This window comes from Eublepharis macularius, chromosome 12, assembly GCF_028583425.1.
Source record: "Eublepharis macularius isolate TG4126 chromosome 12, MPM_Emac_v1.0, whole genome shotgun sequence".
Taxonomy (NCBI): Eukaryota; Metazoa; Chordata; class Lepidosauria; order Squamata; family Eublepharidae; genus Eublepharis; species Eublepharis macularius.
In genome coordinates this window covers 37,837,982-37,862,863 of record NC_072801.1, presented here as the reverse complement: position 1 = coordinate 37,862,863, position 24,882 = coordinate 37,837,982, and the positions used below count along the sequence as shown (strand labels likewise).

At 45.2% G+C, this 24,882-nt stretch overlaps 1 protein-coding gene across 1 annotated transcript in view; it reads right to left on the bottom strand.

Moving 5' to 3' along the window:
- Nucleotides 1-3,102: 3,102 nt before the first annotated feature.
- Nucleotides 3,103-24,882, bottom strand: part of THRA (thyroid hormone receptor alpha) — a 132,472-nt gene continuing 110,692 nt past the window's right edge. Inside the window, exons 4-9 of the mRNA XM_054993631.1 lie at nt 20,032-20,132; nt 12,260-12,407; nt 11,600-11,805; nt 6,185-6,331; nt 5,296-5,554; nt 3,103-3,749 (exon numbers count right to left, since the gene is read on the bottom strand). Coding sequence (XP_054849606.1) covers nt 3,499-3,749; nt 5,296-5,554; nt 6,185-6,331; nt 11,600-11,805; nt 12,260-12,407; nt 20,032-20,132 — 1,112 coding nt within the window. The 3' untranslated portion in view covers nt 3,103-3,498. The remainder of the gene's footprint in view (nt 3,750-5,295; nt 5,555-6,184; nt 6,332-11,599; nt 11,806-12,259; nt 12,408-20,031; nt 20,133-24,882) is intronic.

The window sequence follows — 24,882 nt, the reverse complement described above, 5'->3', positions numbered from 1 at the left end:
TTAAGGACTAAAAACTTGCTACCCCCCTCCCCCAATGAGAGTTTCAGGATTTGTGCACAATACCAAATTCTATGCATGTGTTGTGTTTGCATGTTAACAAGCGCAGGCCCTGAATACAACCAACCATATTCTAAATGGCATTTAGGACACCGGACAACATTCAGTACCGACTCAGCAGTAAAGTCCCCCCTGGCCCCATATCAATCTCACGTTTTAAGATGATTAAAAAAAAAACTACCCTTTTCTCTTCCAACCCCAATTTTGTTTGCGTAATATTTTTTTTTGTGAACAGACCCGTACAAAGATTTTTCTTGTTAATTAAAAAAATTATACATACTTATATATATTTCTGTATATTAGCTTAAATTGGAGCTGTGTTCTCCACACGCCGGCCCCTGAACCTTCAGACGGTACATCCAACATGCACCCAGCCCCTCATATAACATTTCCCACAGCGTCTTGAATGAGGTAAGAGGTAAAGGGTTTTTCTGAACGGAAATCAAGTGACACAGAGAGAGAGACAGAGAAAAAAAGAAAAGGGAGCGATGGAGGGAGTAAAATAAAAAAGTTGCCCCCCAATATTACATTACAGCTTTAAGAGAAGTCCTAACAGATCAACAAAAAAGATGGATCTATAACAGAAGAAGTGGCTTGGGCTAGAGGCCCAACCTTTTAACAGCATTAAGTGCTGAAAATACTTGTGTTAAGGTGGTCACAGTCTGGTTTGTGTTAAGATGAAACAGACAGAAAGAAGAAATCAGGAAGCTGGTGGTCTTTTCTTTCATTTTCTTTTTTAAAAAATCCCCAACTCCCATCTTTAGTACAGAAATCGTCAACTGAAGGTTCGGGCCAAATTTGACACCGCAAGAAGCACGGTCTGCCCCCACCCCTGCCCACAACCTAGTTGCCAAGCCAGAGGCAAAAGAACTGCATGGAAGGTCTGTTGGCTGTGGCAATGGGGCTTGGCAGTCCATTTGGGGAAAAGGGTGGTGGTGATGTGGGGAGGAGAGGCCTGGCTCACCAGTCATTGTCTCCCCTCCTCAAAAACACGGCTTTCGTAAAAGGAACAAGTACTAATCAGGGCTTTAGAAGGTCAGTCTGTTTCCCAAACAACAGGGACAGAAAGACAGCAAGGCGGCTAAAATGAAAAGATGTCCCCAAAAGACAGAAGGCTGGTAGAGTCTGAAAATCCAAAGCTCTTCTTCGTCACCTGCTTTTTGGATCACTGCTTGCCTGCTTTGGCTTTTCCAAATGTAACTTGCCTGTTTCGGTTTTTAAAAATGCTACCATCCTTTTGGAAATAAGGGTATTTAAAATCCAACCACCATTTCTTCCCACCTAGTGTGTGCAACCCCAGGGCTTGGCTCTGCCCACAGCGTTAAGGCTGAACAGAGGTGTCTATGCTGCACAAGTGCAGAAGAACAGGATTTTGTTTTTTGTTAAAAAGGAATCCAGTGGCACCTTAAATGATTAATAACTGAATGCACCCTACGCTTTTGGGAGTTCATGAAAGCTTCTGCTGGAAAAAAAAAATTCTGTTAGTCTTGAAGGTGCTTACTGGACTCCTATTTAATTTTGCTACAACAGACTAACCCAGCTACCCCCTCAGGATTTCTTCTGTCTTCTGAAAGGGAAAACGGGATTGGGACAGACATAGATGCCCCTTCTCATACAAACAGTGGCTGCCAGTGCCCCAGAGGCACAGGGACCCCGTCAGATGGAAATCTTGCCCTTTCCCCCATGGAAGTTGCTAGAACAAGGCTGAGGATTTACAAGCACGAGGGGCACAGGATATTCTTGGGAAAGGGCTTTAAAGCAGACAGCAAGCAGCATGGCACTCCCCTTATGCAGAGCTAGTCGCCCCCAGACCCCTTACTGCTCGAGCTGCAGTTCTCTGGGATGCAGCCACCTTCCCGTGAATTTTATCAACTTCCTGTCTTCTCCATTAATAAGTGCCATTTGCAAAAACAACAACAACAACAACAACAACAAAAGTTGAGGGCGGGGGGAGAAAGCATTCGACCCTTACTTGGTTCTCCCAGAGCAAGGAAGAGTCAGGGTTTCTGGCTCATTGCTTCACCCAGAGAGAAGAGTGTGGAAGGAAGGGCAACATTAGTGCAGCAAGGGTGGTTGTACCGCCATGTGGCGTGGGAAAGCGTGTGCAAAGAGTTAGCGAGGGCTATTTCTGGGCCCAGTGGGAGCAATGCATGCAGGACTGCAGCTGGGGGGGGGGCAGTGTGAATGGGGACAAGTTAGACCCCCCCACCTTCCTTGCCCAACATGGAGGTAGATTGGCCACAGGGAGGGGAGGGGGTTTTAGGGATGAAGGACAGGAAGGGTCGAAATTTTATTTCTTGTAGGTGATGAATTGACCCCTCAGCACTGGAATAAGAAGCCGGTGTCCCCTTAAGTTCAAGCCCTGCAGTGCGATTCAAAGCAAAATAAAATAGATTTCTCACTCAATCACCTGTTTTTCCACTAGGGGTGAAGAAGAGAGGGGGAGTCTTTTCCTATTTCAAAGTGCATCTGTCCTTCACACTAGGACCGTGAGCCTCAATCTGCAGGGTTTTTTTTTGCCAAACTACCTTATGACTTTCCTTCCCCTCCTTCTGCCCCATCAATAATTTAATAGGATTTCTCTCTTCTCTCTCTGTTTCTTTTCTTTTTCTTAAAAAAATCTTTATTACTTTTACAAAAAAAGTGCATTTTATATTTTAGCCTCTCAGGGAGGATAACTAAATGCTAAAAGTTCTAAAAGAAACTGAAAAATAAGAATAAAACAAGCAAACACACTCTGACGTTTCCTGGGACTGTTATGTGCAAAAGAATCATATATATATTTATATATATTGGTAATCAAGTCCTTTTAAACGAGAGAGGTTTGGATCAGGGCTAAAGCACAGAGGTGCAGACTGTTTCCAGTGCTGGGGGGTGAGGAGACTCTTTCCTGAAAAGGGTTTTTTGGAGAGGGGAGTAGTATGTGGATTGATTTCCCTCCCCCTTTCACTGTGTTAAAATTTAAGACAACTTGTCTTACCCCTGAAAGACAACTTTGGGACAAAAAGGACTGGTGGGAGTAAATAAGCAGGGAGGGAGATCGTATTGCCCAATTTTCTTTTTAAAGTCTGCCTAGACAAAAGCATTGGCTACTGCACAAGTCTACCTTGTAAGGAAGGTTTTGTATAGTTTCAGCCTTTTTTTCTTTCTTCTTCTTCTTCTTCTTCTTCTTTTTTTTTGGTGTCCCAACCCCTATCACCAACGCCTCACCTCCCCCTTCTGTGGGATTCACTGATGCTGACGTGCAATATTTAGAAAAACAAAACAAAAATTAAAAGAAAAATGAAAACAACAAAACAGAACAAAAAAAATGAAAATCTGTTGTGTCCGAGGTGATGAGGTGGGGGCTTCGTGGCCCAAGTCCAGACATCGCCCCAGTCCCAAACTGCCTGCCTCCCCAATTCTCCCATGCCACCCTGTCTGCCCCCCCTCCCCCCCACCCTAGACTTCCTGATCCTCGAAGACTTCGAGGAAGAGTGGGGGGAAGAGCTCTGTGGGGCATTCCACCTTCATGTGCAGGAAGCGACTGGCGTGGCAAGCCCCAATCATGCGCAGGTCGGTCACCTTCATGAGAAGCTTGGGCCAGAAGTGGGGAATGTTGTGTTTGCGATAGTTGATGTAGTGTTCAAACGCCAACAGGTAGGTCTCTTGGCATTTTTCAATCTTGTCGACGCAGATCAGCCCACTGCGGTCTGCCAAGGGAATGGAAAGAAGAACATAGGTTGGGTGAGCCCTAGGCAACTGGACCACAGTCGGAGGGTCTAGCCAAAGGAAGCAGGGCTCTCTTCCTGCTGCACTGCCTATTTCTTCAGGTTCCTCATCAAACTCTCTGAGGCCTTGATTTGGCTCTTAGCCTGAGGGCTGTAGTTGAGACCTGCTTGCAAAGAGAGAGAGGAAGGCCTGCTCTATAGTTGGAAGCCTTCTGTTCCCCCTTCTCCCATTCTGTCCGTTTCTGCAGTATTTTTGTACTTAATTTCTTTTTTTACTATAAGCCCCGATTGGGAAGAAAAGAGGGATATGATGTGGCCAGAATTCACCACTGACCCAAAGTCATTGTAATAAGAACTGTTCAGTATCTCTGGGAGCCGGATTGTCAAGTCTCGCAGTCTGAGTGGAACTTTTAGCCTGTTTCTAATGTTGCTTCCATACAGTGAAGATTCCCCACGTAGCTCTCATTGCTGCAATGAATGCAGAGGGCATTTGTAGTGGCAAGGGAGTGTCCACACAGCAGTTTTCCATGCACTTTCCTTGATTGAGCCCCCAAAAGCCCTCCTGTAGTCAAAGGGGGAGACAAATAGTGGCTATGAAGGGCTTTAAAAATGTACCAGTGGTAGCCACTTAAAGCCTCAGCCATGCTCTGGCATGACAACCCCCTGAACCCTGGGCTCAACTACACATCGGGACTGGCTCCATTTTTATTTTAAACATTTTTTCTCCTTTTGCGAATTTAGCTGCCAGGATTGCTTTTGTAAGAAGGAGAAGGAAACTTTAACTCTTCCTTCCCCAGCTTGTTTCTCAATGGCTCCCCACCCCCCCAACCCCAACTACTTCTGTCACCACTGGGCGTAAAAACACAACTGCCTCTCAGTTTTGCCCAGTGAGGGTAAAAGCAGCTTGGGGGGGCTTTTTCTGTCAACAAAATTGCTGGAGAGGAAAGCGTTAAAAATCAAGCAATCTTTGACTAAGCGGTCCTGGCAGCTAAGTTTCTCTACTTCACAAAAGGGGAGAGTTGTTTAAATTAAAGAAGAAATCCTAAGCTGTAGCTGAATCTTCCCTTGGCAGGCAACCACTTCCGCACCTAACCCAACTCCTCAACAGCAGCCTCACAATCACACTCAGCATCAGCAGGCACTCAACAACAACTCCTCCAATCTACCAATCAGTGCCAGCCCTTCCTTCAGCCTGGCTGCTCAACACATCTCCTAATCACCCTCCCAGCTTCCCCCCAGAGCCCACCTTTCTAAAAACCCACTGGCTCAAAGACCCATGTCACCAGCCTTTCAGCTACCACCTCCCTTTTCTGGCCAACCTTTTATGTGGTCATCTTTCATTGTCCTCTTTCCTTTTACCCCAATGTAGCTGTGCTGAACTGGTATCCAAAAACATCCCATATACAATGCCACAGAGATGCTTTTGTGATCTCTCTCATGCAAACGGCCCCAAGCGTATGGCCTTCCCTGGGCAGATACCGGGAGGGGGAGGGTATCATGAGAGCACAACTGGCTCACCCCTCTGTACCTGAGGACATGAGTAGCACAGCCTGGAGCAGGGCCACTTCTGTGTCGTCCAGGTTGAAGGCAGAGAGGGACTTGCCCAAGTCAAAGATGGCATCCGACACCACGCCCAGACCACCGTTCTTCAGCTGTTCCCGCTTGACAGCCATTTCGCCACTCAGCGTCAGTGTCTCGCTTTCAGGGTCGTAGCGCACAGCTGCCCGCAGTGACATGATCTCCATGCAGCAGCCCTTCAACAGGATGATCTGGTCCTCACAAGGCAGCTTAAAGGCAAGAACAGGAAAGGAGAGGGTTGGGGCAAGATGTTGTAAACTGGCCCTCAGTGGGTAGCTTCCTAGGGATGGCACTTAATTCTTTAGGATCTAGAATGCACACTGGAGCAAAGCAAAGATGGAGGCCCCTGTCTAACCAGGAGACAAGGAATGGAAAGGTTTCATGCTGGGGATTCTACAGGCAGAGAGACTAGAAGGTCTGCGTATGAAACAAAACTGGGTAAAGAGCAATAGGAAATCCGGACCTAGGCTTCACTTGGAAGAGAGCAGTTGCGAGGTGAGATGTGTCATGAACCTGCCTGAGTTGGACTCAGGAACAGATTTTTCAGATGATGACCAGGAGGAGTCAGAACCCTTTCTGAGGGATGCCCAGGAGGCCCAGGCAATACTCAGCACCACTGGCAAGACAACCCAGAGGACTACAATAGTGGTAAAGGTGGTGAGGAAGCGGCTGACTCCAAAAAGCTTCATGGGAGACCCCTTTCCTTTCCAATCCACACAAGGACAGAGCTGAGACCTGTAATCTCTAAAGATTCACAGAGATCCACACCGAGCTTGCCAAACTTCTTTTTCGCCTGATCTCCCACCCTCTGATGGCAGCTGCCCACCTGCTTCACTCACCTCTGAAAACATGGGCAGTTTTTTGGCAAAGTCCACCACACGAGTGATGGCAGGGGTGATGATCTTCGTAAACTCGCTGAATGCCTCCAAGTCTACTTTGTCCCCATCGGGCATGGAGGCCATTGGTGACTGACCGATGTCTTCAGGCTGTGGGTAGAGAGCAGAGAGAAAAGAAGAGCAGAATCAGACTCTCACAGAAGGCATATTCAGTGCTTCAGATCCTTTCCTGGGGGTGGGGAGGTCCCCTCTCAGACCCAACGCTGGAAATATGAGCCTGGTTCCCATTACCACCTTCTTCCATCCCACCAACCCCACTAAGCAAGGCATATTTCACTCAGGATTCTGAGAATCCCAGCCATATTTTTTAGGCTGCTTTTCCTCTGCCTTGCCTCCTAAACTGGCTTAGTGGTTAGAATGTTGGACTAGGATCTGGGAAACCCAGGATTGAACCCCCACTCTGCCACAGAAACTTGCTTGGTGACTTTGGGTCAGTCACATCCTCTCAACCTAGCGTACCTCATGAGGTTGTTGTGAGGATAACATGAAGGAGAGGAGAACAATGTGATCCACTTTGGGTCCTCACTGGGGAGAAAGGCAAGGTACAAATGACCTCTCTTATCATCGTATATTTGTATGTATCATAAGTGGAATCCTGGCTTTCCTCTTTTCTCTCAGAATCTGGCCCTACTTTTAAAAGTTGCCCATCAAGGTCAGATGCCAGTTCTCTGATGTTCACAAAGCATTCCAAAGCTTTATAAAGGCTAAACTCTGGGCAGTACTATCCCTTAAGGGCAGTTAAAACGTGAGGGAGGAATCTACTATATGTTGAGTCTGAGATGCGGGAGCCCAGATGTCTCTTTAGTGTGGTTGAGGGAGCCACTACATGAAGTCTGCGCTGGCCCAAAGTATGTCCCTAATACTCTATTCGTCTCTGCAGAACTCATGATGGTACATTTTCTCCCACTCAGGCAACTGAGGCAGAATTCACATGTTGCGGGAGATTGCTCTGTAGTTGCAGATACTATACAACAATCATTCACAACTGGCTTGGTCTTGCCAACACAGAAAAATCCACATGCAAATGATTACTGTAGTGCAATATCCAACGAGGTGAGGAAGAGGCCTTACTGAGCCAGACTAGCTCAGCTTCAGCATCACAGCACCCTCAGACTATTCCCCTGGCTTGGTTTGCAAATAGAAGCTCACCCAGTTATTATAGTTCCCTTCTCCTCTACCACACTCCTGGACCCACATTTTAAAGCCCCAGAGGGGGTGGGGAAGGGGAAGGAGAGAACGCTTCCCCGAGAATCATTCTGCTTGCCACGGCCTCTCCCCACCCCCCATGCCCACTTTATGTGACCTCTCTGTCCTGACCTGCCCTGGCACCAACTCAGAATGGACAGCAGAGGGCACCCTGAACCCAACAATCCCTGCCATGCTAAGGGGGGGCGGGGAGATGGAGGAAGGGAGAGAGGAAGGGGGCTGAAGGTTTCTGGCTTATCTGCCCTTGGAGGGAGCCAGAGGTCACAGCTGTGTCCCTTTGCATAGCCAGCATAGCCCTTCAAAAACTCCTCTGCAGGTCTGGATCACTCACTGAACTATTGGGGGGGGGCTATTTCTTTCTTTAAACAGACTAAGCTATGAGTTCTTTAATTTATCTAAGAAGACGCTTTTCATATATATGTCAATTTCTAAGTGTACCTTCATTGCTATGACAGAAAACAATTTTTAAACTTACATGTCAAAACGAATCCGTATGTGATATTGTGGAAAAAAACACAGATATATAACTTCATTTATAGCCCACCTTTCTCCCCAGTGGGGACCCAAAGTAGCTTACATAGTTCTCCTCTCCTCCACTTAATCCTCACAACAGCCCTGTGAGGTAGATTAGGCTGAGAGTGTGTGACTGGCCCAAGGTCACCCAGCAAATTCCCTGGCAAAAAGGGGATTCAAATCTGTCTCCCAGATCCTAGTCCAGCACTCTAACCAGGTTAGAGGATCAACTGTTAACAAAGTTTTTGGTAGCAATGTATAAGCACACAACTAATTTGTACTGGAATTATAGTATTTAGAACATGTGTGTATACACATACACATACTACATAAATACACGCACACCTAGAATAAAACACACAGCGATTAAAAAGCTTATCCATCAAAAGCACAACAAATCTGGTTCAAATAAAATAGGTGGTGTTATAGTTTTTAAAAAGTTTAAACAAGTTTTTTTAAAAAAGGGATTTCAGAATCATTTTACAATTTGATGAATAACTAGACACTCACAAGATTGATGTCTGCCTCTCATATATCTAGTTTTAATTGAACTTAATAAAAAAATAAAATGGAATATTTAACTTGTAAGGAAAAGAAGGAGCAACAGTCTGTGTGCAATACTTAGTGATGACCAACACTTAGGTGACACAAAGAGAAATGGAGAAAAGACTGACTCATTTTGGATTGTACCCACTCTGAGTCGTATGATTAAATTCCACAGCATGAACAAAAAGAATCCCTGTACACAAAAACATTAGTGAAGAACCTAAACATGCTAGTTTTCTATGTTCGGGGAGCATTCTGTATGAAGAAGGATTAAACACTAGTCCCTGCCATCCAAAATGTGCACGTAGAAACAGGTTTTACCACCTCCCTTGCTCTTTACCTGAACTAGGCCTACGACCCACTGAAATGCACAGAACAACTTGGTTCCAACAAACTTAAGCTCCAATGCATTCAGCATGATTTAGTCATCACTGATAACTTAGCTGGCCTAGAGACACTGGGTATATGTTTTAGTTCATACTGTTAACAGTATTCTGGGAAGGCAGAGGCCAACCTGGTTCTTGAGGGGCTCCCCCTTTTACTGTATTACAGGCACTCCATACTGGTGAAGTCACCTTTTTATTAGGCAACACAAGTTTGGTCATAGTTACTTACCCACCTATGAAGGGTTGGAGCTCTCCAGCTCCCAAAACTATTGTGTGGAAAGAAGAGTGGCCCACAAGTATACAGAAGGAGATCACCCCTAATATAGACCCATAGACTGTGCCACCACTCCCTCCAGAAAATATCTTCCACTGTGGCATGCAGGAAATATCTTTCTGAAAGCCTGAAGGTTTGAGGGTGGGGGTTAGCAGGGAGAGAAATTACTTGCAAGTAACTGATATAACTGATTTTTTAAAACGAACATTGCAAGTTATTTGGGAAGAACCTATATAAGGGACTTGGTGTGTCTGACATCTGTAGCCCTGTAGATACAAATAAATGCTGAAAGAAAAAGCAGACACAAATCCATCCAGTTAGCTACTTGTCAAACACCCCAATTCACACCTCCAGTGCAAAGATCTCACTCTGCATTTATTCATTTGGAATAATCACTCCTGCTATACTTAGAAATCATTAATATGACTGAAACCCTCAAATTCATATCAAAATATTAAAACAACCCCCCAAAGTAGGGGGAAACCCACTCTTTTACTGCTCCTTAACTACCGTGACAAAATCACAGTGGACTAGATGAAGAAGGTTAAGGGATATGACATCTGAACTAAGCACAGTAAGAGAAACACGTAGTGGAAAACATGTAAAGCTGGGGCACTACAAAATCAAATCAGTTATGGCTTCTAAACCAGCAGCAATGAGAGCTACTTTCCACAGGGAGAGGAGGGCTGGAAATCTCTGGTTTCAAATGGTTTCAAATGTGAAGAGATATATTCTGAAGTGTAGCGAAAATGGCTTTAACACAATTTTTTTACATTCCAAGGCATGCCTTTTTCAGGGCATGGCAAAGCATGTGTTTCCAAAACCACTCCCACAGTTCTTCAGAATGTGAAGCCAGTTTTAAAACACAGTGACTGCTGTCTTGTGGGTAGAAATCAAATACTCAATTGGAAAAGCTGAGGGAAGGGGGATCCCACATTTTCCACTATTTTTTCAGACAGATAGGTTGTCAGCCGGGGGCAGGGGGGCAGAGTTGAAATGTGCTAAAGGAAGAGAAAAATCCTTCAGGTTAATTAAACAATGAATATGTAACATTAAGCCCAGCCAGGGTTATGTGTGTATTGTGATTCTGCAGATACTGAGAATATGTTTCTGTGTTCAGAACACCATTTCCCGAGTATCTTGGCTTTTATTTATTTTTGTAAGCTCTTATGGCTGTGTATTATTTTTTGGCACAAAGTATGTACTGCTCTGTTAATTCTTTACAAGCTATAAATTCTGGGTGGCAGAACAGCCCAAAATGGTTAAAGATGAGTGTCATCTTAACACCTGAATGAACACGGAATACCTTTGCCCAGGCCTTTTTTTCAGCTGTAACGTGGTGGAACGGAGTTCTGGAACCTCTTGAAAATGGTCACATGGCTGGTGGCCCCGCCCCCTGATCTCCAGACAGAGGGGAGTTTAGATTGCCTTCCGCACCGTGCAGCGCAGAGGGCAATCTAAACTCCCCTCTGTCTGGAGATCAGGGGCGGGGCCGTCAGCCATGTGACCATTTTCTCCGAGGGCAACCCACTGAGTTCCACCACCTCTTTTCCCAGAAAAAAAGCCCTGCCTTTGCCGGATGTCCATCTCCAACTTGATCCCTTTACCCACCCACTCTGCGCTTGTGTCCAGTTTTGCCTGTTTATGCATGTCACAAGGAAGAACACACATGGGGGAAAGTGGACCTTACGGTCTGCAATCTCTTTGAAGCAATTCCCTGTTTGGAATGGTGCTGAGCGCACTTGTGCAGCACATGAGTAATCAGAAAGCACGAGCAAACCCGCATGGGCTTCACATTTTTTTCTTTTTCTTATTTGGCAAGCAGTGGGAAAAGGAGGCCAATGGAAAGGTTAAGTCAAAACAAAAGCTAGGGGGCATGAGATCAGAGAAGGCATGCAATGGAATATTATATGCATTGGGACCCATATACTTGAAGGACCTCCTCTTCTCCAATATGTACCTACCACACCACCAAGGTTATCTTCCAAGTCTGTGTGTCAGGTGGCCTCAACCCTCTGAGACTAGGTGGGTGGCAACCTAACAGGAGCCCTTCTTGGCTGTGGCATCAAACTGTGGGACTCTTTCCTGCAGGATATTGGTCTGTCCCTTTCTCTCACTGTTTTCTACCAGCAGGAGAAGACTTCCTTATTTTGTTAAGCATTCCCTCAATGATCACTTATTCCTGCCCTATCACACTTTTATGTGCTTTTAATATGTTTTTGTTTTAATTGTTCTTATAATGTTTCTTTTTAGCCACTAGTCACCTTGGTGGACCTGACTGGACACAAAGATGGTGTACAAATTTTGTAAAATAAAATAAATATTCTCTAAAAAGAACTTCAGGATGCACAACTGGGTATCAGTTTTTGTGGGTGTATGCAACCCCTCCCCCTCAGCAGAAATCCACATGCCCTACCCATTACCACAATTTACCAGAAATTTCCGCTTCTGTTTCCAGTGGCTGCCTTGGGCATTCGTACTGCGGTGTGCCTCTGTGGCAATGTGGATCAGTTCCCACTCCTCCGCCGTCGGCTCTGGCCGATGCTGAAGAGATTTCAGCATCTCCTCTTTGCGCCGCCTCTCTCGGTTCTCTTCGATCAGTTTCCGCTTGGCTACCCTCTTGGAGTCATCCAGCACCACTAGGGAGCGGCGGAGAATGGGGAGGCGTGAGTGGAGGGCAGGGCCTCGCACATAGCCAATCAAAATTCTGTCAGGCCCCCCCAATGAGTCTTTGCAGCCAGTTTGGCTATGCCACAACCACCGACGTGCCCAAGTGCCTCATGGGAAGCAAGCTGATTGGCTGACTCCAATGGCGCTCTATGGAATTCTGAGATAGCTACTATGAGGCTTGGTGCGCTCATGCCACATCAAGGGTTCAATGGCTAGAGATTTCAAGAGATGCCCTTATGCTTTCATGACACATGGTACCGACATAGCTCTTAACATTAGCCTCTGGCCCTCCCAAACATATACCCATCACAGGCCACATTCCTTCCCACAGGGGCCCTGATCTGAGGGTTCAAGCACTCCCTCCCCCATCCCTCACCCACCCCACTCATCCCCATTCTTCCACAGCGGGCGCAATGCCCTTACAGTCCATGGCCATGCCAACGGCAATGCACTTCTTGAATCGACAAAGCTGGCACTGGTTGCGGGTGATCTTGTCGATGACGCAGGAACCATCGTACTTGCAGGAGTATGTTGGGTGCAGGTTCTTCTGGATGGTCCGTCGGAAAAAGCCCTGCAAAGGGGAGAACACTGTCAGAACCATATGGAAGGAAGTTTGCAAACCCATTCATCCTCTGGCTGAGACCCTTCCCCACTGTCTCTTCTGCCCACCAGCTCTTCACTTCTGACAAAGAGGGCTGCAGTCTCTGCTGCAGCTGCAATTGCAACATTAAATGTGAACTTTCTGCCACTCTTTAATTACCAGTGCACCCTGACCTGGATAGCCAAGGTGAGCCTGATTTCATCAGATCTTAGAAGCTAATCAGCGTCAGCCTTGGTTGGTAATTGGATGGGAGACCTCCAATGAAGACCAGGGTGGCAGATACAGGCAATGGCAAACCACCTCTGTTAGTCTCTTGCCATGAAAACCTCACCAGGGGTTGCCATACGTTAGCTATGACTTGAGGGCCCTCTCCACCACCAATTACCAGTGCAAGGACAGATGGTTTTCACTATAGGAAAGCTGGGGAGAGGAACTTTTCCCTGTGTCCATAGAGAGATCAAGGCCAAAGGTGGACTTCCAAAAACATTTGGACTGCTGTTGAGTTTTTTTGTGTTTCCAACTGGCAGGACTCCATATTTTACTTCTTTCTTCCAGAATGCCAGGGGTGCATCCTGACACCAGCATTATTTGAGATCTGCATACCCATTCAGCATTTTTCTCAGGATGCTGTCGAGACAAAGTCTTAAAACCATGGCCTGAGGCATCTGCTTCTCCCCCTCCCCAAGCCATTTAAAAAATTGAGAGGAGGCATTCAGCCTGATGAAGAGCTCCAGAGAACTTTCATACTGTCCTTTTATCTGGTAATAAAAGGTTTTACATGGATTTTGTTTTTGTTTTTTTGCTTACAAGTAGCTTTCCATGAGGAACCAATAAATTAATTTTTCAAATTCTGAGGAACCCTTACCTATGAAAAGGTTCATAGGCCAGAAAAAAGTTAATAGCTGGGAACACAGTTCAATTACTGCTAAGTTACTGTCAAGCAAATTTATTTGTAATGAGCTGCTCTCGATCTCTCTTTCTTTTTAAGTCAGCTTACATGGTTACAAAATATGTGAAGCATTTTCCTGCGTTTTTGTATTTTCAATTTTTAAAAAATATTAAAGTATCAAAATAAAGTTTTTGTGGGGTTTGGCCCTGTACCGCTTTGATTTATCATCTGATTTCTGCAAAGCATTTATCTGCCTTCACATTTCACTCTGACTTTTTTTTTGTTTTCCCCATTTTTCTCTCGGTTCATTTGAGATCACTTTTACCCGATTTTTTTTTTAAATGCTGATTCTGTCTCTCTTTTGTTCCTTGTGTGGAATGTTTCTTTTGGTTTTGTTTGTCCTGCCCACCTGCCCACCTGATTGGCTGTTCATCATAGTCAAACAACTCGTCTCTCCCTCCGTCTTCAGTCCCCCTCCTGGTATCACTTTCAATCTTTATTTTTAATCATCAATTTTACAACGTTATAATGACCTAATGTTATAATAATAGATGCAGCAGGTTCTCTGAATCCTCAGCTTTCATTTAAAAAAAAAGTAAGTAGTCCGATCTGTTGCCTTTTTTCTTATATTTCAGCAACGGAAGGGGCTGGAGACATACTTTTAAAAAAATGAATGCCGAGAATTCAGAGAACCTGCTCCATCTATTATTATGATATTAGGTCATTATAACATGAAATTGACAATTTTTTTAAAAAGTTGCAAAAGCTGGGGACTGTGGTGGTGAAGACTTCAGCAAGGGATAAAACGAGAAAAAAGGGGGGAAGGGTGCTTTGACACCACCAATGATGCTGCTGGTGGCGACAGCACCTTCACGTGAAAATCCTGATTATTTAGGGCACGTGAGGAAGAAAATAAACAGAATCCCCAACTGTTAAAATGCAGAGGGAGGACACACGTGTGGAAGAACTGTACCCAAACTGATCCCAGTGCTTGTGGATCGACTGCTAAGAAAATCAGGAATAATTTGAGCATGTGGAGAAGCCCCTAGTTCAAGGGTAGTTTTCTTGAGGGACACATGGCTCTAATTTTGCAGGTAACTCCTGCATGAAGTGTGACCACAGAAAAAGCTTTCACAGTACAATGCGAATGCACAACATTGAGTATGGCTCTCCTCCTTCCCCTGGAAGGAACCACCAGGCCCTAGAGGGGCAGTGTTATATAGTGGTTAGAGTTGGTATTGGGGCAGCTTGCTCAGCCACAAAGCTCACTGGATGACCTTGGTCAGGTAGTATTTTTAAGCCTAATAGGGTTGAACTTCCTTGGAGGATAGTGGGGAAAAATGTGCTAGGGATAAAAGCCAAACAAAAAGGGTTTAGGCAAAGAAAAGCAGTGATATGCAGCTACCAGACACTTTGCATATATTCAGAAAGATGCTCATTTTTATATTTACCCTGGCACTGATAGTACTTTGCAGGGATGCTCTCAGGTTCAAACATTAATCTGGGATGTGGCAGAGAGGCTGGACCAGATTCCACCCAACCTTTTACATCCAATCTCAAGCAAAACTAGAGATGAGTAGGGAAAAAGTCACCCCACTTCTGCTAGAGATCCCAGAGCTCAAGTGGCACTCCACTTCAGCCTGTCCCAAACCAGATGAAAGTGCCAGCAGAACGATAATACCATTTCAGCAACACCCAGTGGCAGAATAATACATTCTCAAACTGTCACGATCCCCTCCAATCATCTCAGTGACTCCAACTCAAGAGTCCTCAGGGAGGAGCCTGAGCAGCCCCAGTCAGTGTCTGAGGAGGATGAGAGGGGCCAGGGAGGTCCCCGAACTGCAGAGGCACCTGCTGAGGATGAACCAGCAGCACCAGAGGCCACTCTGCCAGAGCCTGCAAGAGAAACCATGCTAGTGGCCTCGGAGCTAGCTGCTAGGCCTTCAGACAGGACTCGAACCCAGGCCTGCATCCCCCTAGGACTCTCTCCAACTCTGCAGGAATGGCGGTGGCGGAAGGCCCACAATGAGGTGGCACAAAGGAGGCAAAGTGCCGGACTGGCTGCACATCACCTCTCTGTAGATCCAGAGCAGAGTGCTGAAAGTGGTACTTCCTTGCCATTTCCTGACCAGAGCACAATTGTAAGAGCTTCAACACCTGTCAGAAAGTGCAGCTGAGCATGATCAACACCCTGCCTATTTAGGCTGAGAAGGCTGCCTTGCTGAATCAACCAGTCCGCTAGGCACAAACTCAGTGCTCCAGCTCCCTGCTTCCAGCTCCACGCTCTAGTGTACACTCCCAAGCCTAGTCAGCCAAGCTTGCAACCTCAACCCAAAGGAGCCCAGACCTGGCCAGCCTGCAGAGTGCAAGACACAAACCTAGTCAGAACACCCTAATAGAATTCTTGCTCATTAGACACCCAACATAGCTGGATGACCAGCAACGCCCTCAGCCAACTCCCCCCATCCCCTATCCTTCCACTAATGCCCACTAAAGACTGTGGTGCCCAGCGTCCTTAGCTAACCCCCTGTGGGAAGGCTTGTCTTCTGCCAAAAACACATGGGGAAGGGGTGGCAGAACAGGGGGTGTCTCTTTGTAAGCTGTGCCGTGTCTAATTCATAATCATCATTTTTTTAAAAAGTGAAAATAATTAAAACAAATAAAATACAAATTCTTTGTCTCGTATCATTGTGCCTGGAAAACACATGAATACTAGGGATAAAAGAGTGTTTTTCAACATAGCTCTCTGTCCCAGTTTTACTTCTGCTCTGATCTTACTCCTGCCTTCCTTTCTCCATTTCAAACAAACTTTTTGCCACGGGACTTAAAAACTATTCTCTCATGGGCTGAGGTGGCTTGGGGCTGCCCAACATATTTCAGGTACTATGAGGGGCAGCAGAGACAGAAAGAGACAGACAGACAAACAGACCCTTGAGGAAACACCCACTGGGAAACTTCTAATCATTTCAATGTGGCTTTTGAGGGACCATTTTCTCATGGACAAACAATGCGGGTTTGTTTGTCTAGAATTAGAAACTGAAAATGAGAATTCCAAAACCTGCTTTCGGTCCCCAATGGGGAGAAATGTGAGCTAAAAGTTAAGTAAATAAATAAATAAACAAACAAATACTTGAACTGAAATATTTCAAGGCAGGGAGCAGATCAAGTGTGGTTTAAATGCTATAGCCAAACAAATTCAGTTTTATGTGGCCATTATTTTAATTGGAATAATACTTGTAAAAATATAAAGACAAAATATAAAGACAATCTAGCATGTACTTTGTATTGTATTGAATTACACTGTATAAGCCCACCCCCCCCCCAGTCTCAAGGAGAAAGGCTGACTGTAAATAACATACATAAGTAATATAAGGAATAATAAAATATTTCACTCAGAGCGTTTGAATAAAAAAAAAAACACACATTGAAAACACAAAAAGCCACGGACACACCAATTTTAGCACTCCCAAAGAACAGGGCCGTTTCCAGATAGCTTACCTGCACCCGGGACGTCGGGCCACGTTTCGGATCGTGCTGGGGAAAATGCGAAATATCGTGTTTTCTCGCGCGAGTTTTGCACGATGTCGCGCAAAACTCGCGTGAGAAAACGTGATATTTCACGTTTTCCCCGGCACGATCCGAAACGTGTCCCGATGTCCCGGGTGCAGGTAAGCCATCTGGAAACGGCCCTGTTCTTCATAGGCCAAGGATGTGGCCTTCTACTCATCTACTTCAAGAGAACTTCACTTTCAACCATGGAGGTCAGTGGGGCACCTCACTGCTTGTTCATTCCTTTCTCCATGTGAGAAAGGACATGAAAGTCTTTCGTTTTGGCTTAGACCTGCTCAGCCAGTTGGGTGAATTTATAGCTTGATATTTTATTAGATTATTGTTTGCATTTGTTGTTTTATTGTCTCACCACCACCCTACAAGTTTACAAATCAACAAAATATACAGGTACTCTCTCTCATAATTCCTAGGGATAATCACCTCCCAAAACAATAATTATGACTTTAAAACTGTGAAGCTTGCCTAATGTTTTACTGGCAACAACACCCATTCATGGTTATTAAATTTTATAAAAACAGTAAGTCTTTAGAATCTTTTTTCTGTGAAAAAATAAAGGAACTGGAAAATCTTCCACCCCACAGCCCTAACAACAACAACAACTGTGCTTATATACTGCTCTTCCAGACAAATTAGTGTCCCAATCAGAGCGCTGAGCAAACTCAGTGTCATTATTATCCCCACAATACAGCTGGGGCGCTGGGCCTGAGAGGAGTGGCTTACTCAAGGCCATCTACTTAGCTCACGGCAGTAGCAGGATTCGAATGATTGTGGGCTCTTGCTAAATTATGATGTGAATTTTTTAGTTTGGATTTCCAGCAGCAGCTTCTTAGGTTGGAAAATTCCTGGAGATTTAGGGGCAGAGTTTGGGGAGGGGAAGGAGCTCAGCAGGGATGTGATGCCATACAGCCCACCCTCTGAAGCTGTCATTTCCTTCAGGGGAACCCTCCTTTTAAGAGTAACTATAAGTCCACTGAGGCAGGAAGATACATCATTTCTAACTTGAGCACAGGAGTCCTTCAATCTTGTAGTGCCTCAGGGCTCTTTTGGAATTTTGGGGTCGGCATGAGCCACCACAAAATGGCTGTCACAGGGAAGGGGGAGTACTTGGCCAATCACAGAAAGGCTGTCAGGGAGAGGGTTGGCCAATCACAAAACATTGGGAGATTCTGAGCCCAGTATCCTCCTGTGATGTAAGCTGGTATTTCTGAATGAGTGCTCCATGATACCACAAAGCCGATGCCTCCTGGGTTCTTCCAAGTAAGCAAAGGAAAGCTGAAACTGCATTTTTGTTTTGGGAAATAACAAAACGGGCATCAGGAAATGCATTGGAGGGCACCACATTGGGGATCACTGTCCTAGCACATTGGCTGCATATGGTCTGGCAGCTACAGCATTGGCTAGAGATATCAAGCACCCACAGGCATCCTCCTGACAATGTTCCCCTGTCTCCTCTGGGGCTAGTGGGAGAAACAGCAGGGGTGGAAATGACATTGTACTACATGCTGCCATGATGTCTGGTTACAAAACTGGATGTGATGTCAAACAGCTGAAACTCTGTTGTTATACTATAGAGCAGGGGTGGCCAAACTGCGGCTCGGGAGCCAAATGTGGCTCTTCTAGACATATTGTGTGGCTCCCGGAGGTCTCTGAGTATCGCCATGGCCATACATTTTATTTTAGTCTAGTTTATTTCCCTCCCTTCCCTCCTTTCTTTCCATGTCTTTCCTCCCTTTTCCTTGTTTCCTTCCTTCTTTCTTTCCATGACTTTCATATTTTCAATAAAAATGTAGGGGTTGCCAGGTCTGACTCGGAAAATATATGGGGACTTTGGGGGTGAAGCCAAGCAAGGATGTGATGTCACTTTTGTGATGTCACTTTGAAGTCAAAGGTCAGGTGATGGCTTTCCCTAAGCTCCACCCCTTCCAATGATGTCACTTCCAGCATACTGCACCAAAACCCCACCCCTTTCTGTGATGTCACTTTCAAGACACTCCCCCACACCCACCTTCTCATCTGAAGTCACTTCAATGCATCATGTCTTTCGGCTCTCAAACATCTGACATTTATTCTATGTGGCTCTTACATTAAGCAACTTTGGCCACCCCTGCTATAGAGTTTCTAGAGTACTAGACAATGCAGTGTTCTCATGTCTGGAGTTTCACCCAGATGTGACTTCAGCATGCAGTGAAATGTCATGTTTGTCCCTTGCTACACCCCCAGGGGTGCCAGGCAGTGCCTTGCATCCCCTAGCATTGTCTCAGCCTAAACCTACCTTACAGAGTGGGGATTTATTATGTTGGTTTATTGCGTGACCAGTGAAAAATGCTTTTTCAGCAGCGGCACCTGTCTTGTGCCCTTAAGACCCAACAAACATGGCATCTGGCAAAAGTTTTCTTTAATTAAGGGGTTGACCCTCTGAGAGGTATGTATTTATCCTGTAAACTGTTTCATGCGACTAATTTGAAGTTGCTTAGTTTTGCATTATTTTATGCTTTTTAATAAAATTTAATAATTTCTATTATCTTCTTTTTAGTAACTCACCTTGAGCAGGTTCTTTGGATTTTTCTAAATAAAAAAACCAGGATACTATCTAATAGCTCAATGCATGACCCACCCCAAGTTCCTTGGAGGAAGATACAACCATGATCAAGAAGTAATAGCATTTGCAGAATTTGGGGAGGGAAGATAGTGAAACAAGAAACAGATAGGGTAGGCACAGAGCAAAAGGTTTATGCAGTCAGTTTCTTCATTCATTCACCATTCCTAGCAACCCTTTGTACCTTGTGGAAACAAGCTGCCCTTCATTCTTCTGTTCATTCCACTATCACACACCCCTTCTGTATTCAATGAACTTTGGTTCTGCAGGACTGCTGAACACACCGCTGGTTGTGAACTTTATGGACTCCATTAACTCCACACCCTTCAGCACCACAATTTGTCCCCAACAGCTATAAGGTCAAATGCCATTGATTGTAGCAGCAAAAGTGCCACCCTCTGTTTTGCTATCCTGGGCAGCTACCTAGTTGTTGTGTAGGATTAGAACAGATCACACATACACCAAGCCACATAATAGTCCAGGGGACATTCCGCTAAGCTGCTCTCCCACCCACTCCCTCCCTCCCAAGCACTTATTACCTTGCAGCCTTCGCAGGTGATGCATCGGTAGTGGTACCCTGTGGCTTTGTCTCCACATACAACACACTGTTCATCTTTGTCCAAGTAGCTAGGGATGTACCCTGTGGTGAGGGGAAAACAGAGCCAAGAAGTCAGAGCTTAAAGGGGAAATTTGCAGCACAAGAAGGTATTCTACAGCAAGGTCCTATATGGCCCTACAGGTTGCATTTGTAGCGAGCCAGAGGCCAAATGAAATTGAGAAGTTGGCAGGATGGTGACAATTGCTTTAATTTATTTAAACCTTTTAAACCCCTATTTTACTTGTCCCATTCAGGATCCCAAAGTGATTTACATTCTATATAATAAAAATGCCGTAAAATGGCATATTACTATAACAGAAAAACATCAAAACTCTCATCAAGGGTAAATAGTAGTGAACTAAAACCATCTGTAAACCCCATCAATGACACTAAAGTTCTACTAGATAGAAGAGTTTTTCCCCCCCATATGGATTCAAAAGATTGAAAGGGAAAAAAATAATCAGCAAGCTTTTCAAAGAAAGGGCATTGCTCCCAAGAAAGATCTTGCTAACGGAGCCTTGGGGCGGGGAGGAGGAAGGCACAGAGAAAGGCTTCTTCTGAGGATTTCAGAGTGTCTGAACTGAAACAGGAAGCGCAACTCATTCTTACCCACTCAGCATTCTGAGATGCAGAAGTACTCATTAGTTCTTCAAAGGACACCATTCTTTATTTCTCTGCATAACTGTCCTGAGCTGAAGAATGCAAGCTCCGAATGGCAGTTCATGCAGAGATTCCATGGACATCATCTTCTGAGAGTGAGCATTTGTTTTGCATCTCTGTATCAGGAATGCTTGAATGGTCCAATCACACCCAATCAAGGAGGATGTGGCAGAACTGTGTCCCTCCACACATTCCCCAAGGAGAAGGCAAGGCTAGAGCAGTAAATGGTGCAGAGATGCTCTAGGCAAGACACTTTCGTTAGTGAATAGTTTGGATTCAAACAGCTTCACTATTTATTTTTTGCAGCGTACGTGTATGCTCTGGCACACAAGTTTGGGAATTAGTGATTTCAGAACACAAGGAGGAAAATAAGCTTCTTGCTGACAGATCTATTTCCCACTGATTTGTATGACCTTTTTTGAAAAGCTGTGGCATCACAACATCTTGATGCAATGAGTTTCATGGGCGAATTAGATATTTTACAAGTCCAGAAATGACTGCAACCCAGTTTTCATTGGATGGCTCTCAGTTCTAATGTTCTGAGAGAAAGTAAATGTTCACTCCCACATCTAAGCAATGACTCTGCCTCGGGCAGAAGAGTCATACTTCCTCTGGGCCCACAGAGTATTTCTCAGGCTGAATACTTTTTCACACAAGCCTATTTGAAGGTGTAAGGAATTTCAGATGGGATTAATTGTGGATTCTTAACCACTTTTTTCATGGCCTATTTAAAACCAGATTATAATTGTAGTGCTGACAGATCCTCCTCATGCTGTATGTATTACCTTGGCAATTTAACTTCTGAAAGAAAAGAGCTTGAGGGTTTAAGTCAATAAAACCCATTCCTTAAAGTTCAGTCTTACATGTTGTATATATGTGGTATTATTTGTATTTAATTTATCAGTGAAAGAATGGCACACAGCACATGCTCAGAGGCACTCCACATGTCCCAGGGTTGTCTAGTAGATAGAAAAAAATCAAACGGTCTGGGTGGCACTGGGTTTAGTTCTCTGTTCAGCTGTGGAAGTTCACTGCTAAAATAAACAGGAGAAGTCTAGAGGTGCGGTAAAGACTAATACTGTTTTATGTCAGCATGCTAGAGTTACGGTTTTCATGTCAGCCTCCAGGTGGGGCCTGGAGATCTTCCAGTATTACACAACCGATCTCCAAACAACAGAGATCAGTTCCTCTGGAAAACATGGATGTTTGGGAGGATGGACTCTATGGCACTTACTCTGCTCACGTCCTTTCCCTCCTCAAACTCTGCCCTCCTCATGCTCCACCCTCAAATCTCTCAGAATTTCCCAGCCTGTTTTGGCAACCCTAACTAGAACCCACATCATCAGATGCAACACAGTTAACTCCTCACTAAGCAGACCTTCTATATAGGTGACGAAAAAATAAATAGTAGAGACAAGGCAGGGGCTATGAAATATGGAAAGCCCAGGTGAAAAACTCTACCTGTCCTTAGCTCTCAGTCTTCTTAATCTACTTCACAACCCTGCTATAAAGTACATGGTTGGATAACCCTATATCTAGGGCTCAGACTTCAGTAAAGAAGCCCACACCCCTTCAGCCTGCAGGTTACTTGTATCTGAGGCAGGTTTGCTCTGCCAACAAAACATGGTGGGCCGTGGTGGCAGAAGAGCTGTGCAAATTCATCCCAAAGGTCCAAACGATTCTCTTTGACCCCATATCCGGGGTGGGGAATGCAGCAGTCTCTGTCCTTGCCTGCTCCCAACCCCCCACCCAGCTTTGTTAGCCGTTCTGAAAGGCTATTTAAAGTACTGCTAACGAGCCTGCCATTCATGCGGAAAGCGCAACACCATGTACAGCCATAAAAGGGCTCTTTATCTCTGGGGCTTGGGGGGCTGAGGGGAAAGGAAGCAAATTGCAATTCCCCCCTTGTCTACCCCCCCCCCCCCCACCAATTCAAGTAACCTTGCTTACCCTCTAGGGCCTCACCAGTACCCGTAAAGCAGCCGCCCCCACCCCAAGCCCCAGAATGGGAATCCTGTTCTCTCTCTGTCACCCCTGCCTTTATAATGTCCTATTGTCACCGGCTGTGGCAAGGGTCACCTCTGCATATGACCCCCGGGTGACCCAGCCATGAGAGGAAGGGAATGTGACATTCCCTCCCCCATGGTAACAGTATGCATGGGGAGGGGGGAATAAGACTTAGGTCTCCTCCCCAGCTGGAACAGGGGCAGCTGCCTTAAAACAGAGGAAGCTTCCCTAGGCATCTATTGTGTTTGCCTGGGGAAAAAAGGAATGAAAATCTATTATTAAACAAAATATTAAATTCAATATATACGATTCAAAACACCTCCTCGCTCGGCCTGCTCTGCTTCCATTCCCTCTTGCCTCCAATGGTCTTTTTTTGCTTTCAAGCCCCATTGCTAGCCATAGCAGGGACACAGCCTCTCTCTTTTTTTAAAAAAGAGCATTTATTTTAAAGAATCTTAATTTATTTAGATATTTATATCCTGCTTTCCCCCCCAATGGAGACACAAGGGCATATTTAAAATTGTTCTCTTCCCCATTTTATCCTCAAAACAATCCTGGGAGACAGATCAAGCTAAGAGACCATGTGAGCAAGCAGCGCAAAGTCACCTTGTGACCTTCCATGACAGAGGGGGGACTGGAATCAGGGTCTCCCCATGGTGGATCAAACTAATGCTTCATTTAGTCCAGGCTTCCTGCTATCACCGACAGTGGCCAGACAGATGCCATGGGGAGGCCCTCAGGCCAGGCTTACTGGCAACTCCCCTGCTGTGCTGACTGTTCCCATAGCATCTATCAGTCTGAACTCAGAGATCCCATTCAGCTATGATGTCTCCCCTTCATGAACTCTGTGCCTTTGTCTCTCTTTCCCTCAGGCTGCTGCCATTTTGTTCCGCTCCCTTCACCCTCTTAGACTCTCTGGAGCATCCCATCTAAAATGACATCCACACATCCTTGCACTGTAGCAATAATTTGCAACTGGATTTGGTTTGTCCACACCATAGTGCAATACCCAAGGATATGTGTAAAAAGCCCTGTTTCTTTGCCCTTGTTTCCCTGACCCCCGTTGACCGCAATCCTCCCACAGTTCCACTCTTTTCCTAGACTTCTTTTCCTCAGACTTGTGCTGCTCCCACACGCCCTCTTGGACAGCACATTTCAGGTGCAAATAATTGCCAAATGCGTGGACACAGCCTCAACTTCTCTCAGGGCATGGGGCTTCCTTCCCACTCAGCTTTCCTGCCAAAAGTTATCTTGGGCCAAAAGTTATCCTAGGCCCTGTGTGATCTTGTCTTCCTAGACCCCTTGTCAAACCAACCCTTCCTTCCCTTCCCTCGACTCTCCACCCCCTCCCCACTTCCTTCTGTTAGTCTCCTCCTCCCCCTCTTCCTCAGGGTTTTGGTTTTTAGCCTATCCTTCTCACCAAGACTGAAGGCAGACTACACAATGTAAAACTCTCCTTCAGCCACTTTGCCTTTCTGTTTCCTAACCTGCCGAGCACTGGGCACCCCAGTAACAGCGTGCAGCTCTTCCTGTACCTAGGCCTCATGTGAGGTTTCTCCAAGCCAAATCCAGCTTTTACTATTCTTACTGAAGCGTAATTGATTGAGCAACTTTCTATTGCTAGAACCGTAAGGTCAGGGAAAAGGTGAATCCCCAATACTACTATAGCAACCCTCTAAAAGTCACCACAATCGTTCAAACAACAAAGAAGGGAGAAAATCCCACATATTTCATTACTACAAGCAAACAAAATGAATATGATTTAATAACTCAGTTCCATATAATCAATTTGAAATTCAGTAACCAAGGATGTGTGTATGTGGTTACCCATAATATGTAACTACAACAGCTGTTTCAGAAACTGCATTACACAATACTGCTGTACCTTCATTTTACCCTCAGGTCCCTTCCTGTACCAAAACTGGGTCTAGGGGGCTAGAATGGGAAGGGGGAGATGAGGAAACAGAGTTAACTGAGGATGGTTTTACTTTCCAACATACTTTGTATGGAAAACACAACATGCAGATGGTAACACCTGTTTTAAAACACTCACGTAGATGTGCCAGCAGCTTCTCAACAGGGGTGTTTAAATACACACTTCTGTTGTTCACATGTTAAGTGTTCA